At 42.5% G+C, this 15,467-nt stretch overlaps 1 protein-coding gene across 1 annotated transcript in view; it reads right to left on the bottom strand.

The window, feature by feature from the left end:
* Positions 1-1,377: 1,377 nt before the first annotated feature.
* The window catches only part of TXLNG (taxilin gamma), a 56,106-nt gene continuing 42,016 nt past the window's right edge, over positions 1,378-15,467 (bottom strand). Inside the window, exons 4-10 of the mRNA XM_034950426.4 lie at positions 15,244-15,414; positions 13,744-13,938; positions 10,795-10,914; positions 9,201-9,275; positions 5,872-5,964; positions 3,646-3,741; positions 1,378-2,136 (exon numbers count right to left, since the gene is read on the bottom strand). Coding sequence (XP_034806317.1) covers positions 1,798-2,136; positions 3,646-3,741; positions 5,872-5,964; positions 9,201-9,275; positions 10,795-10,914; positions 13,744-13,938; positions 15,244-15,414 — 1,089 coding nt within the window. The 3' untranslated portion in view covers positions 1,378-1,797. The remainder of the gene's footprint in view (positions 2,137-3,645; positions 3,742-5,871; positions 5,965-9,200; positions 9,276-10,794; positions 10,915-13,743; positions 13,939-15,243; positions 15,415-15,467) is intronic.

Below are 15,467 nucleotides of genomic sequence, written 5' to 3'. Positions count from 1 at the left end.
TTTCTGATCTATACCTGCATTCCCCCCCACCACCAGGGAAATGAGTCTAGTATTTTAGTAGCAGAACAGGGTGTACTCATAAGAGGCTGTTGGAGGGTGTTGTTTTTTGCTTCTGACTCATTTTGATGGTAATTAGATAATCTACTTTGTGGATTTACTTTCCTCCACTGTGGCCCCTTGAATTAACATGACTGATGGTGGAGGCTTAGATACAACCCTCCTCCACTCCAGGCGGTTTCCTATCTATCTGTTGGACAATTTTCAATTCTTTCAACCCAGTTTAGACCATGAATGTGACAGGACTTTACAAATAACACTTGTAACAAAGAGAAAACCCTTTTAACTGGACAAAACAGAGTTTATTCAGTCCAGTAAGCAATTTAACAAGTGTCAGTCTGATAGTTTTGCTCAGTGGAATGTGCTAACATCAGTTCTAGTAGAACCTTTTATTTCATAAAGCATTTCAATGCAAATTATACCAGGGACAAAGTCAAAACTTCCATCAGTGCAGCCTGATTAATCATCTGCATAACTGCGCCACATTCAACATTGAAACAAAGAACTAATTCAAAAGTTATGTGCTTAATTTCAAATTTTCCCCCAGTCCAAGTGTAGAGACCTTGATAATACTGTGGCTTTTCTTTTTTCTTCTTAAAAAAGAGATGGTAACTAAGAAGGGGGTGAGAAACAGACTGAACACATAAGTAACAGATCATGACTAACACTCTGCCAAGTCTTCCCAAAGTAAAAATGTTGGTGCCAGTGTTTGTTTTGGAAATGAAAATCAATTTCGGTTGGTACTGATCCATAATGAAAATTCCCTTTTGAAAAACCTGGAGTACTTTGCTGGTAGAATTTTTGTAACAACTTTCAAGTAGCCAGAAGGTATTGGAGAAACTTCTGCCTAGTGAAAGTGACACGTGAATTGACCGTCCTTGTCTTTGACAAGGGACTTCATTGAACGGCAAACATGAACACCAGTTTTCAAAGAATAAGTGGCCTTCTATGGGAAGTGGAGAATATGTACTGAAATCCCAAATCAGAATCAAACACAAACCGCCATCCTCTACGGGAGCCCCTCATGGTCCAAATCCCACACCTGAAACCCAAAGCAGGATGACTGTTCAGTCACGTAAACACTAAGCTTATTTGTCTAGTGATTTGCCTCTATGTACTATTTTGTCCACAAGTGACATCTTTATATACATATTCTGCCGAAACTTAGGATTCTAGGCATGTGGCCATCTCAATTTGTCCCAAGATATAAATGTTTTCAAAAAGCTAATTTCAATCAAATATGCTTCTGACCCAACACTAGGAGTTTTATTTTTACTTGGCATTTAAATGGGTTATTAGACAAAACTAATCGCCTTGGTATTTTCTTTTTCTGAATAATATTATTGGGGGGGGGGGCTAAGACGTTTAAATTAATATTGTTTTCACATCAAGGAACCATCGTCAGAACAAAGTTCCCTTGTAATGGTCGGCCCTGTCAGTGAAATTTTCATTAGGATGATAATGTGCAAGGAGCAGGGAGAGAAAGGACAAGGCAATGAACACATGCATTCCAGTGGAGGGAGAACGAGGCCGATGTGCAACACAGCTGAGGAAAATTTATAGATTAAACTATTCAAAACTGCTAAGCAGCCTCCTGTACCACATAAGTCCAGTAGTTCTAAGAAAATACAGATATGGTAGAAAAAGTAAGAAAATTTTCACCACAAAACCAATAGTTAACTACTAACAGAGAAAGTTATACACAAAATATATCTCTCAATACAGTGATCACACCTCATCTTAGTCAACCGACTCAATGGCCGGAGCAGAGCCTGTGGACGGGGGCTTTTGCACAGCGCTTCTCTGGCTCTTGGGCTCAGCCTCCAGGTGCGCTCCCAGGGCTCTTTTCGAGGAAGTGTTCAGCTCCTTGTGAGAATCCAGGGCAGTACGGGGCCGCATCACAGATGTTGCTAACTCCCTGTTGGCCGCTTTGATGGCCGCTTTGATGGCTATCTGCTCTTTCAGGACTTCCACCTTCTCATTGAGCTCATTCCTTTCTGTTTGAAGAGCCCTGCACAGCTTCTCTAACCGTTCCAGTTTTATTTGAAGGGCCTTGTACTCTTTATCACGGACTGTTTTCTGTAAGAAAAAAGAGGATTTCTGTAACCCTGTTAAATATCAATCAGGTTACAAAAAAATTAAGCCAGCTCAGCCATATTGGACACCTCTCACCTATGTAACATGTTCCGTCTCTTCAGCCTCCTAACATTCTAGCTAGCTAGCATGACTGCACCCATAACTATACCGAATGAGATTTAGCATATTGTTTCAGGGGGACAAAATTAAATTCCTTTTGTCACTTTTTTTTTTTTTTTGAGACAGAGTCTTGCTCTGTTGCCAGGCTGGAGTGCAATGGCGTGATCTCGGCTCACTGCAACCTCTGCCTCCTGGGTTGAGGTGATTCTCCTGCCTCAGCATCCCGAGTAACTGGGACTACAGGCGCGCACCACCACGCCCAGCTAATTTTTGTATTTTTAGTAGAGATGGGGTTTCACCATGTTGGCCAGGATGGTCTTGATTTCCTGACCTCGTGATCTGCCCGCCTTGGCCTCCGGAAGCGCTGGGATTACAGACGTGAGCCAAAGATAAACTTTTTAAGACATTTCCTATTGAACTATTAAGGAAATTCAAGATATGACAAAGAGTAGCAGACACAAAGGCCTACATACAGAAAATGACTCACTTCTACATAGATTTCTCCTCTACCAATTTTTAGATGAGAAGTTTGTTGTTTTTTTTGAGACAGTCTCGCTCTGTCGCCCGGGCTGGAGTGCAGTGGTGCAATCTCGGCTCACTGCAACCTCCGCCTCCCAGGTTCAAGCAATTCTCCTGCCTCAGCCTCCTGGGTAGCTGGGACTACAGGCACGTGCCACTACGCCCAGCTAATTTTTGTATTTTTAGTAGAGACGGGGTTTCACGATGTTGGCCAGGCTGGTCTTGATCTCTTGACCTCATGATCCGCCTGCGTCGGCCTCCCAAAGTGCTGGGATTACAGGCGTGAGCCACTGCGCCCAGCCGAGAACAAGGTTCTTGTACACATGTGCCCCAGCGTTTTATTTCTTTCCTGAAGTGTTATATAAAACAGGCAAAACGTACTTTGTTGTTTTGAAAGCCTAATAAGTCAAGCTAGAAAGGCCCTACATGCTGCATCAGCATCACCTGCATGCTTGTTAGAGAGGCGGATTATCTGCCTCCGCCCCCAAGAACTAGTGACTCAGCCTCTGGGAGAAGCCCAGCAATCCTGGTCTTAACAAGCAGGCGTCTGATGCAAGCTCAAGTTTGAGAAATCACTGCTGTAGAAGAAAGCAAAATCTAGATGTTTTATGCTATCTCCAACACAAGCCTGGGCTGATTAACTGGGTGGTAGGAAGCTCAGCCCCTCACTCAGGGCCCTGTCCCTAACCTAACTGCCAGGAAAGAAGTCACAGATTCTACCCAGCAACTCATCCCCACCCCCGCCCCAACGCGGGCTGGAGTCCTCAACTATGGCAGTAGTGTTACAGCACACGTCCCCGGCCCCGATAGGTACCTGAACTCAAGGAGTCCCCATGACTAAGACTACACCTTAGTCGCAGGAAACCATCTCACCTCTTCAGCCATTTGCAGAAGTGCTTTATTATTGTTTTCCCATTTGGTACGCCAAATTATTGTTTCTTTTTCCAGTTTTTTAATTTTCTTTGTCATCTGTGAATACAATTGCACATTTAAATTCTAAGTTCCCTTACTTATCTCTACTCCCTGTCCCAGTACACAAAAATGTTTCTGTGCCCCTCCCCTCCCCCATCCCTGCACCTCCCTCACCCGGCTGACAGCTGTGTGTGTCTTTATAGAAGTAGCTGTGCCTGCCTGTCGGTAGCAGAGCTTATCTCAGAAGCTCCTAGGGTGGAACCAAAGAAGGGGGTTTGTATTATGAGAAAAACAAATTTAATCTCCTCAATTTCAGAGGCAGCAGCACATGGAGGAAGCTGTCAGCCACCACACTCTGAACTCAGTTAAGGCTGAAGTGCAGCTTTCATCCCAGCTCCGGGTAGCGAGAGACAAGCCCTCCTTCTCCCTAAGTTGTATGAAAAAATGCCCATGACTGAGTTTTCTGTCCATTAAACGAATTCCTCAGATTCTTGGGAGGACAGCGACCTTCAGCCCCACAAGACATTAAGAACTGACACTCCACCACAACCTCCAAGAACACATCAGTTTCAGAACTCAAGGCAGCATGATTCAGGTAAGACTCCAGTGACCAAGAAGATAAAAGTAGTTAATACCTCAGCTTTGGTCATCCTCACAATTCGTGAGGCTGATTTACTTCAGATTTTGCTAAAGATAAAGTGGGTCCCCAAATCAGGGAAGTGTTAAACCTATGCTACCAGAACACAATTTTCAGAAATTCAGGATGCATTTATCCATGCCTGTAGCTAGCTACTTTCTCAATATGCCTTCATCTACTGTTGACTGCACACCAGCTCTGATCCAGGTCGGGGCATTGAGCCAGGTGGTGTTAAGGGAAACAAGGATAAGACAGAGCCAGTGCCCTGTGCCTTGGGTAATTACCCACAAAACTGTAACACAAGGCAAACCGGGACAAAGGCCATGGGAAGAGCTGGTGGAAGACCTAGGTTGACTGCTGACCCATGGTGATCTCTGCAGCCACGGACAGAGAGGAATGTGTTCCAGTCCCAGAAGACCAGAAGGATGGCAGATCCAGGAGGCGGGAACTCTCTGTTCCACCTCAACAGTGAGTCTGTGCTGGCGTCCAGCTATCACCTACACTGCCTAACAGCGCCCCCTCAATTGCAGCCTCAACTGAAAGGACTGGCAGGCAGAACGAATCTGCTGCTCATGGAATTCTCCAGATTACCAGGTCTAAAAATACCTGGAGGTGGTAATTTGAGCACCAATCAGCCACATGGTAACTGAGTACATGTTAATGTGCCAAGCACTGTCTGAAATACTCTATTTCATGAAGGGCAGGTTTTTGTTACCATTTTTAACAGTGAAGGAACAGAAAGGTTTAACAACTTGTCCATAGTCACACGTTCTATGATGCAACTGGGACATTAACCCAGGGCGCACGGTCTCCACCACTATGTGAGATCTAATAATAGTCATGACTAACATCTACTGAATGCTAACAAAGTGCCAGGCACTACTGTACTCCCCAACCCAACGCTATGTTTTTAAATCCCCCATTTTTAAGGGAAGGATGCCAAGTAAAATAAGGCTGGCTGGCTGGCTGGATATGCATAGAATTATATACTTTGGTCCTTAGCTTGATCTCAAGGATATCTCTTTCCTTAACATAGGCAGGAAAATGCAACAGAAGCGAAAGAATTGGTTTGGTCAGGGGAGAAAGAATTCAGTGGGAGTAAAGATAAGAAAAACAGAGAAGCTAAAAAAGGTAGAAACACTGATATATCAACCAACCAAAATATATGATGATTATTCTGGGCTTGGATGTCTTTCAATAGTTAATCTCCAAGGACACAGAGTTTTATGAGAGGGCTGAGGATGATCCTCTAAAGTGGTTAAAACAAACAAAAAACAGCAACACACCCAAAAAACCACCACTTTATTTCTAACAAGTTGCATTTAATATAGGATTTCACTATAATAAAGGTAGAATTCTAAGAGCATAGAGAACATTAGCTACTTGGGGTACATTGAGGGCAAAATGACCAAAAATGCCACTGGAGGATCACTAAAGAGAAAATGAAGACAGTATCATAACAAAGGAAACTCAGCAAAATAGTAATCACACTTAAAAGAGCTTATACAAATTCCATTTGATATACTATTCTACTAAAAATATGTAAATACCTTTTCCATTTCCTGTCTGAAGGTTGTAAACAGTTCATTGCTTTTTGCCATGGTAGTCTGGAATTCTTCAAACTTATCCATATAAAGAGAAAGCTATAGGAAAAAAAGTATGAAACATTCTGAGTTCCACGCAAACAATTCCAGTTCCCAAACTTTCAAAAGAACGTAGTATGGTTACTTATTACAAGTGATAGAAATACGAACAAATGCACATCCAATCCTTGGACACCAGACATAGATGGCTAAAGTTCTGACAACCCACAGAAATGCATTAAAAATGAGGACATTCTGTTGACTTTAATATTAGATCTCCACCCACTGGTCATAACACAGCCTGAAGTGGTGACTATAAACGTCATGCATGTGGAGTGCTCGCCCAACTACCCCTCTCCTGCCACGTGAAAACTGTCCTTGGGAAAAGATCATTCCTTTAGAATACCACCTGCAGAGTTCTTAGTTTGATAGCAATGGTATCTCTTTCCTTAACGAAGGGAGGAAAATGCAACAGAAGCCAAAGAATTGGTTTGGTTGGGGAAGAAGAATTCGGTGAGAGTAAAATTAAAAGAAAACGTAAAGAGATCTACTCTTAACATAGTCCTACCCTCAAGGAATTTTTATTTAAGGATGAGGGAAAAAATGCTAACCAACAAGGCAAGCAAAATATAAAATGGAGTCACCATCTTCTCCCCCTTAGAAAGGAGTCCAGAGAAGTATACGGGGAAGGGCACAGTGAGGCTCAGGATACTTAGGGGAAGCTTCATGTGGGAGGCCTGAGCTGGCCCTCATAGGTGAGCTGAATGAGTTCATCTTAGACCAGGAGGGAACCCTTCAGAGACTATCCAACATAATCACATTATTTTCAGGATAGGGGAACAGAGAGAGACCCAGAGGAATAAAGTATTTTGGGCAAGATCACACGATAGATATAAGAAAAGCAGAGAAGAATAAAGGATCTTCAGAGGCCAAGAAACAGCATAAGCAGTGCTGGATGCAGAATATTCACCAGCACCACCTAGCGCACAGGATGCAGGGCAGGGTGGAATATGATGGTGCCCGCCCAGCCACAGCCAGCAGGGGGACGGGCCATCCCGGAAGCACTTAAGCAGCACGCACTGTGGTGTGGTGGACGCAGAAGCCAACTGAAAGTTAGTCATCTCACAGTGACCTCGTGCTTGTTAGGCTAGACGAGGTCCCTGTGAGATGGCCAAGCCACATCGGCACAAGGGCCTGGCCTGGGATGAGGACAAAGCAGGAAGAGAAATGCAGGGTGACCTGGAGAACACACAGGATTTGTTAGCAGACACTGACGGGGCCTCTGACATGACAGGCCTGGAGTTGGGGCAAGAGTGGTGCTCACGCAGAGGGAGGGAGCAGTATTAGTGCCTGAGGGACATTAGAAGTTACAGCAGTTTTGATGTGGTCCTTTAGGGTCTCACTCTGTCGCTCAGGCTGGAGTGCAGTGGCGCAATCACGGCTCATTGCAGCCTCGACCTCCCTCTTGGGCTCAAGCAATCCTCCCATCTCAGCCTCCTGAATAGAGGGGACTATAGGCACACACCACCACGCCTGGCTAATTTTTGTATCTTTTATAGAGATGGGGTTTCACCATGTTGCTCAGGCTGGTCTCAAACTCCTAAGCTCAAGCGATCCGCCCGCCTTGGCTAGGATTACAGGCATGAGCCACTGCGCCTCGCAGGCATGGTCCACTTTTATTGAAAATGGAACATCCAAATAAAGACTGTCCCATGTGAGAGTTCAGTGCTGGCCCAGTGGGTAGCCAATAAGTGGCCACTGTTATCACACATGGACCTCCATGGCTAGATTACAAAACAGCAGGTGAAGACAGCACAAAGACTTTGAGTTACACCAGCAGATTCTGGGAAATGACATGGTGAGGGCAGAGAAGGTGAGACATGCTTGGGAAGGACAGCCACATTTAGGTAGAGGAAAACAAGAGGTGACAGCAAAGGAAACAAATAGTGACTGGATAAGAGGACTCTGAGTGGTACAGATCACAGACAACAGAAGCTACGGTGGTGACAGTACGATAGAATTGGAGCTGGCCTGGGGGCTTGGTAAAAGGGCCCTCTGGTGACTTCCACAGCATTGTCAATGACACCCACGTTCAGGAACATCTTCCAAAGCCATCTGGAGACTTCGTACCTTCTCCACATCAATTCTCATCTCTATTTACATGGACAACTGACTGTATAGGGCTGATAAGTAAGAGATTCAAATCTCCTAGAAGCTTTCTGGCATGATCTTCGGTTCCAAAGATTCCTCATATCTGACACCTCTTGAATATTCACTCTAAGTTAGGCTAGCTTTATAGGACCTTAAATTCATCACATTGTAAGATGTTCCCAAAGAAAAGCAGCACTCCAAAGAGGTGCTCATGAAGATCATGCCAGTCTCAAGGTATCAGTGTTATTTTACAGCTAATCTAGAGTCTTCACAAAAACTTATATGATAAACTTTTAAGTAACACTTCTTTCAGCCAAATGTAATCTAGTTAACTGAAAAAAAGGATGAATGTATAGGTAGAAATGCCTAATTTTACCCATCTGTAAAGCCACGGCAAGTCTTTCCTGTACCTTTTTTTTTTTTTAAGGAGCTAACTCCTCCTACACTCATTCCACACAAGGCAACCACAGAGAGAGATCACAGTAGGACACACTTACAGGGTCTGGAATGAACAAGAGGGAGGGCCCTGATGAAAAACACCAGCACAAGCGATCCTGCCGCCTCGGACTCCTGAGTAGCTGCGACTACAGGCGTGCCACCACACCCAGCTATATGTAGTTTTTAAAACAACTTACGTGCTTATAGCACAAAACTCTAAAGATATTAGAGTTCACTATATGAAATTGCCATTTTTTTAGGCCAAGGACATATTCTTGTCTTGTTTAGCAATTTCATGTGGTTCAACTTGATACAAAATAAATAAAATATGCAGATGTATCAGTTTTCCTTTAGTGGGAAATTTAGTTTAACCGACTGAAAAAGGGAGGAATTATCTGGGCTCTTAGAAAGGGTCACTGAAGACAGGTTGACTAACCGTCCCAGGCTGCCTGAGACGGGGCATTTCCTGGGACACGAGACTTTCAGTACCAAAACCAGGAAAGTGCTGGGCAAACTGGGATGAGGTAGTTAACCTAAATAAAGTGGAAAATACCAAGAGGGCCATGAGATTTCTGCCTCAGTCCTGGTCAGCTCTGGCTGGGAAAAAGCAAAAAGCAAAACCATCTTAGAGGAGATTGAAGATATGCAGAATCAAAGGAACCACAGATTTTTCTTACAAATTGTACTATCCCCTGCTGTGAAGTTACCTGCTGTTTTAGTTGTACTTCTTGCTGTTTCATTTGTTCGTATTTGTGCCTTGATTCTGTCGCTTCTTTTAATAACTAGAAAACAGAAACATTCTGGCAAAATGCTAATGGTAATTACAAGCAGGACTAAATATCAAATGATCAGAGTTAGGCTTCATCCTTCTATTTTAGCAAGAACCACAGGTCTACAGATGAAACAGTCTGTTCCACAAATTGCCATTTACCTGTATCTTCTATCTGTCCCGCTGGTTAACACTTAGGAATGCAGGAACAATATTTTTATTGCTGAAGCAGAAAAAGTACCCTGGGGGCCTAATATGGTTTCTAAAACTCAGAGTTACATTGTTGTGTTTTAGGTGAAAATAATTATATGTACAGTATTAGCAGAGAACACGGCTGATAATCTTGATATTATCTGGGTGACTTAGAAAAGCCCCGCTATTCCCTGAGGCAAGACGAGGCAGAGTGAAAGCGTATGGGGAAAGCAACGCAATCAATCTTGAGACCTGGTTTCTGAGCACTTTTTTAGAAAGCGGGGAGGGGGTGGACATTTTCATTTATATATAGTACTTGTGCTTTCAAGAAAATCACAAAGTTGCATAGTAGGCAGTTGTGAAATTCAGTCCCTGAAGTAAAATATCACACATAGTCCAAAGAAGCCTAGAAAAGTCCTGCTGAAGCAACCAGAAAGTACACACATGTAATGAATATGAGTGTGTGTGTGTGTATAAAATTTATATTCCAACTTTGGAAATGATAACCATTTCTCAGCTGAACACTGGATACTATTGTCAGTTCATATGGAAGGATGACACTGTGAAAAACATGTCTCTCTAAACCCTAGATGCACTCAGTGTGACATGCCCACATGACGAGGGCCACTCAGGAACTGAATCTTCACACTGTGCTCATGTCAGGGCTGTGGATGCAACAGTCTGCATTATTGCAATCATTTCTCCCTTGTGGATAAGCACTTAGCTGAATTTGCACATGGTAATATACATACCCAATGAGATTCCACTGTATTCACAATTACTGACAGGCAATAGAATCTGAGCATACACTGGCAACAATGCTGAGTGATTAGGGTAGAGAATTCTGTTTAAATTTTATCAGAAAATTATACCAGAGTAAGTAAATAAATGACTTCCCCAGTTTCAAGTTACTTGTTTGAAAACAAAATGTAATCATATATAGGAGACCTGTGGCTTGGTAAGCTTGTTGTTAAACTGAATCACCAAATTTAACATGCTAAATGTGAGCACACAACTCTTGAACCTGATGACCATTATCTAAGATGGGAACTAAATATTCTAAGCACAGAAAAACAACAAGTGCAGGTCTTCCCACTGATTTGGTATAATCTTTCCAGTATATTTTCTGTATAAAAGGTTAAATAGAAATAAACAGCCAAATGCTTTCTAACACACACACACCACATACTCTCTTCTCAATCTACAGCAAAACACCAGCTGGCATGCCCCCAGGTGCTACATTAAAGGTAGAATAGATAAATGTTTCAGACGGCCTTGGTTACAATTTGATGTTTCAAATATTGGCAATATTGTCTTTGTTTTTAAGAAGTAGAACTTACAAACTCTCTCTCTCTCTGATGTTTTTCATCAGCTTCTTTTATCAGTTGTGTCGTTTGCTGCAGTTTGGCATCCACGAGCTGCTGTTGCAGTTCCTTATGTTTGAACACCTTATCAATGTGCTATGGGAAAAGGAGAGTTTCTTCCATCACTCACCAAAGAAAGGAACACAGTGGGGAGGAAACATCACAGCAGTTACAGCACCCTGCTCACCCTGCTGTTCTGCTGCTACCACTGCAGCTAAGAACACCAGCTCTCTCTCTGTCCCTGTATACTCCGCTTAGAGAAGCGGCGATTTGACACCACCTTGCAAACCATCCCACATGGGCAGAAGCATGGCCCTTTGACTGTTGCCTGTTCCCCCACCCTGTCAGACATGGGCTGTCCCCCTCACCAGCTTGGTATTTCCTATTTCTGCCCGACACTGAAAATAAGGCTCAGAGTGCACCAAGACAAAGAAGGATAAGAAGAGCAAAGTACTAAACCATACATCATGCACACAGTTCCTTTTTTCCCTCCCCATATTTTCCCAAATTCCTTAGCTGGAGGCAGCATGGTATGATGGTAGGAATGGCCCAGGTCAAATCCTGGCCAGTGTGTGGCCCTGGGCTAATTCCTCTCCACGCTGGAGCGCAATGCCCTCCTCTGTACAGGGGGATACCTCCACCTACCTTGCAGAGCTGTAACAGTAAGTGCGATGGTGGCACTAGGTAAGGTGCTTGGTGCCTGGCACACTTTAGACATTTGGTAAAAGTTCATTAGTATTTCCAAACAAAACTGTTAAGTGGTTACTGATGTATAATAAAGTCAACAGAACAATCCCTTCCCAGCTGGAGAAACGGAACTCTTCCAGTTACAATACCCTATATGAGAGGGGAAAATGCTGGTTGGTGAAGTAAGGTGGTCTAACTATGTATTGAGAGCACCACAGACTGCTCTCAAGAGAGCGCCTGCAAGTAATTTGATCATTATATTCTGACCAAAGAACATAACATAAGACACATACAATATGATTTAAACAAATCTGATTTTCAAATCTGCTACATCAGTTATGAGGTACATAGACTGTCAAAACAAACAACAAAACTAAAAGAATCATTTTAAGACAATTAAAGGCTTTATAATCTAATAAAAAGAAAATTTAACCTCTATGACAAAAAAGACGTTTCTTCAATAAATACAGTGTAAGAATAAAGGGGGGGAACCTATATTTTAGAGACTGGCGTTATATAAACCAGTGAAATGGATTTTCTTTGGATCTTGTTTCAAACAATTTCTCTTTTAAAAAGAAGCTGATCCAAAAAATTTGAATAGTGACTAGATACTTAATATTCAGTAATTGTTAATTATTTGAGACAGTCTCACTCCCATCACCCAGCCATGAGTACAGTGGTGGTGATCCTCCTGCCTCACTCTTCCGAGCAGCTGGGACTACAGGTGAGTACCACCTCACCCGGCTAGTCTTTGTATTTTTTTGTAGAGACAGGCTTTCGCCATATTTTGGCGAAATATGGGCTCAAGCAGTCCTCCTGCCTTGGCCTCCCAAAGTGCTGGGATTACAGGCGTGAGCCATTGCACCTGGCCTATTTGTTAATTTTTTAGGTATGAAACTGGTATTGTGGTTATACTTAAATCCTTACTTTTTTGAGCTATACATTCAAATATCAATGGAATATTTGACATCTTGGATTTGCTTCAAAATAATCTAGGGGAACAGAGATGAAATTATCAGCCATGTACAGTGGCTCACATCTACAATCCCAGCACTTTGGGAAGCCAAGACAGGGGGATCACCTGAGCCCAGGAGTTCAAGACCAGCCTGGGCAATTTAGCAAGAAACTGTCTCTATACACACACACACACACACACACACACACACACACACACACACACACACACACACACACGGAATTACGGTTTCATCTGCTGAAGCCAGGTGCTATATTATCTCTCTACTTTTTGTTAAGCTTGAAATTTTCCATAATTTTTTTTTAAAAAAAACAAAAGGCAGTAAGAAAAATAAAATCTTAAAAAAAAAAATAGTTTTTGAAGGGCTGTATGTAAAACTATAAAGTTTGAGTTGAAAACAAGATAAAGTAACACACAGATGCCTGATCTTTTTTTTTTTTAATTTGAATCAGCTTTTTGAATCCATTTCTGTAAGGAACATAACATAACAAGCCCAACATTTTACTAAATGTTAAAGGCAGAGATGCACCATTTAAAAAAACCTAAAGCCTCTAACCCTGTCCATCGGACCTCTAAAAGTGAGGAACTTGAAAAACCAGGTGGTACCTTCTAGCAAATAGGTACTAACCTGGTTTTTCAAGTTCCTCACTTTGTTCAGAGGACACTACCTCTGAACTTCCAGATTAGCTTATAAAATAATTCCAAAAGTCTTCATTGAAGGCCAATGGCCAAGTTCATTAGCCATGGATCTTCCCAGTAAACTTTTTACCCTCAATGGGCTTATGTGTGAGGAGTTAGAAGTAGGTTTTTCCTCCCAAATAATACAAAGCCCTCATTTAAAAAAAAAAAATCTGAAACATTAACTGTACAAGTATAATGCAATGGTAGTGGATACTGTAGAGATTATCATAGATGTCTGAGATACAGGGTATTTGGGGCCCAAATATTTATTCACTATTAGTCTGGATAAGGGAAAACAATCTACATGCGAAAATTGCAATCTTCCAGTATTTCATGGAAGACAAGCAGTACTTAAACGGGTCTCCTAGAAATAACCTCAAATAAGTCCCAAACCCAGTGACTCCTGGGACATCAAGTGATGATCTCATTTGTGGTGCCTGATCGTTTCCTAATAAATAACCGACTGCCACTATGCATATGCAAAGTTCTGAAACACCCGTGACAGCAGTTTTACTTTAGGTGTGAATGGTGACACTTTTGCTAATCTTGAGAAGCCGTTTAAATAAACCAAATGCCATTACCTCTTCCCTCAGTGCGTACTGTTCGATGAGCTTCTTTAGCTTCTCCCCCAGCTCAATGTTTTCCTGTCGGAGTTTGGCGTTGTGGATGTCATGCTGCTCCAGCTGGGCTTGAATTTCATTTAAGGTAATCTGGAAATGTGCAGTTGCTTCTTTACGTCGTTCTTCTTCCTCTCGTGCCTGCTGCATATTTTCCTCCTTATTACCCAAAATAATATTTGTTAATAATACAGACCTATAGAGAAGATGCTCACAAGAGAAGCTGCTGCAATGTGGGTTCATTTGTTGCTGCCCTGACGTGTTGCTTCTGAACTACAATTCCTCCCCCTTATTTATGACCAGAAGGCTATCACTGAAAAGCAAGCAGTTTTTCCTAAGTAGACAGATAACCAGAGAGATGCAAACTGTCCTGCTACAAAATAAATGTTATGGCTGTCTACAATTCACTCTACTGCAATACTCGCCGGTTACACAGGCCATCATCTTAGATGGGTCGGAAGAGATCCTGCCCCCTTGCAGCTTACTTTCTGGGTCACACCTACTCCCTAAAGGGCAAAGGACAAATGGAATCCTCATCTCAAAAAGCTTCCTTTCTGTAACTACTTTCTGATGATTAAAAAGAAAAAACAAAAAAATTCAAAGCTTACTTTCAATTCTTGCTAGGATATGAGTGTCAAAAGACCTTTACATGTCTGAACTGTTACCAGCCTACTCAAAATATTGATTTCCTATGGGGAAAAAAAAAAATACCACTTACTTTGACATCTAAATCCAAGGGCTCAAAAGCAAAGGAGGTAATAATGGCTCCCATACCAGGTGAAGATCCATTTCAAGAGTGCACTTATAGTCTAGGGCCTTGGGAGTTTGTTGGGGCATAAAGGGAGTTTATTGGGGCATAAAGGGAGTCTGTCCCATTCTAAGAGGCAGATTCCTTCCCACGGCTCTGCTCCTTTCCTTCTTCCCCTGTTGATATCAATGAATCTTTGGATACCTATTCCCTCTTCCTTTACAATCAGCCAAGGTATAAGTGGTTTCCTAAAAGTACTTAGCAACTGAATGGCTGGGGGTGGGCCAGTGGAACTGGGCAATGCTCCACCCAGGAGCTCAGCAGTTCTCCCTTCCCAGACTGTCTGTTACTAGTTTCTCATTTCACTGCAGCTTTTCCTACTTGGTGATCAGCTGTATCAGTGCTCAGCAGAAAACTGGCAATTCTGAGCTTCCTAAGCCATGGCTCTAAGCAGGAGGGCCTTGAGCGTAGATTCCCGGGAGCCAAGTATGAGGCAACTAAGGTGCTCTTCCTTCAACAGGAAACCAAAACTTACGTAGAAAGAATTGGTCTTACATTTACAATGACCTCACACAAGGCATCAGGCCAAGCAAAATAAAAAGCAAGGCAGTATCTGTCTCCAAGTAGAGACAAGGATTTATTTGAGATAGGCACAAGGTTGATTATGAAATCAGATAAGTCCCTCCTGAAAAAAACAGACAAATGAAGCAACTAACCTTTAACGTCTTATTGTGACGCTGAAGTTCTCTGCAAAGAGACTCTAGCTTGCTTCTTGCCAAGATAGCCTTGCTATGTTCACTCTGCAAGTGAACTTTCTCTTTCACAATCTGGGCTTGCTTCTTCTGCAGGATCTTCATTTGCTTCTGAACACTCCTGCTCTCCTCCAGCTAAAATTCATAAGCACTTTGTATTTAGGAAGTACAGTAAAAATCTTACAGTT

The sequence above is a fragment of the Pan paniscus genome, chromosome X (assembly GCF_029289425.2).
Source record: "Pan paniscus chromosome X, NHGRI_mPanPan1-v2.0_pri, whole genome shotgun sequence".
NCBI lineage: Eukaryota > Metazoa > Chordata > Mammalia > Primates > Hominidae > Pan > Pan paniscus.
This window is presented reverse-complemented; position numbering and strand designations above follow the sequence as displayed.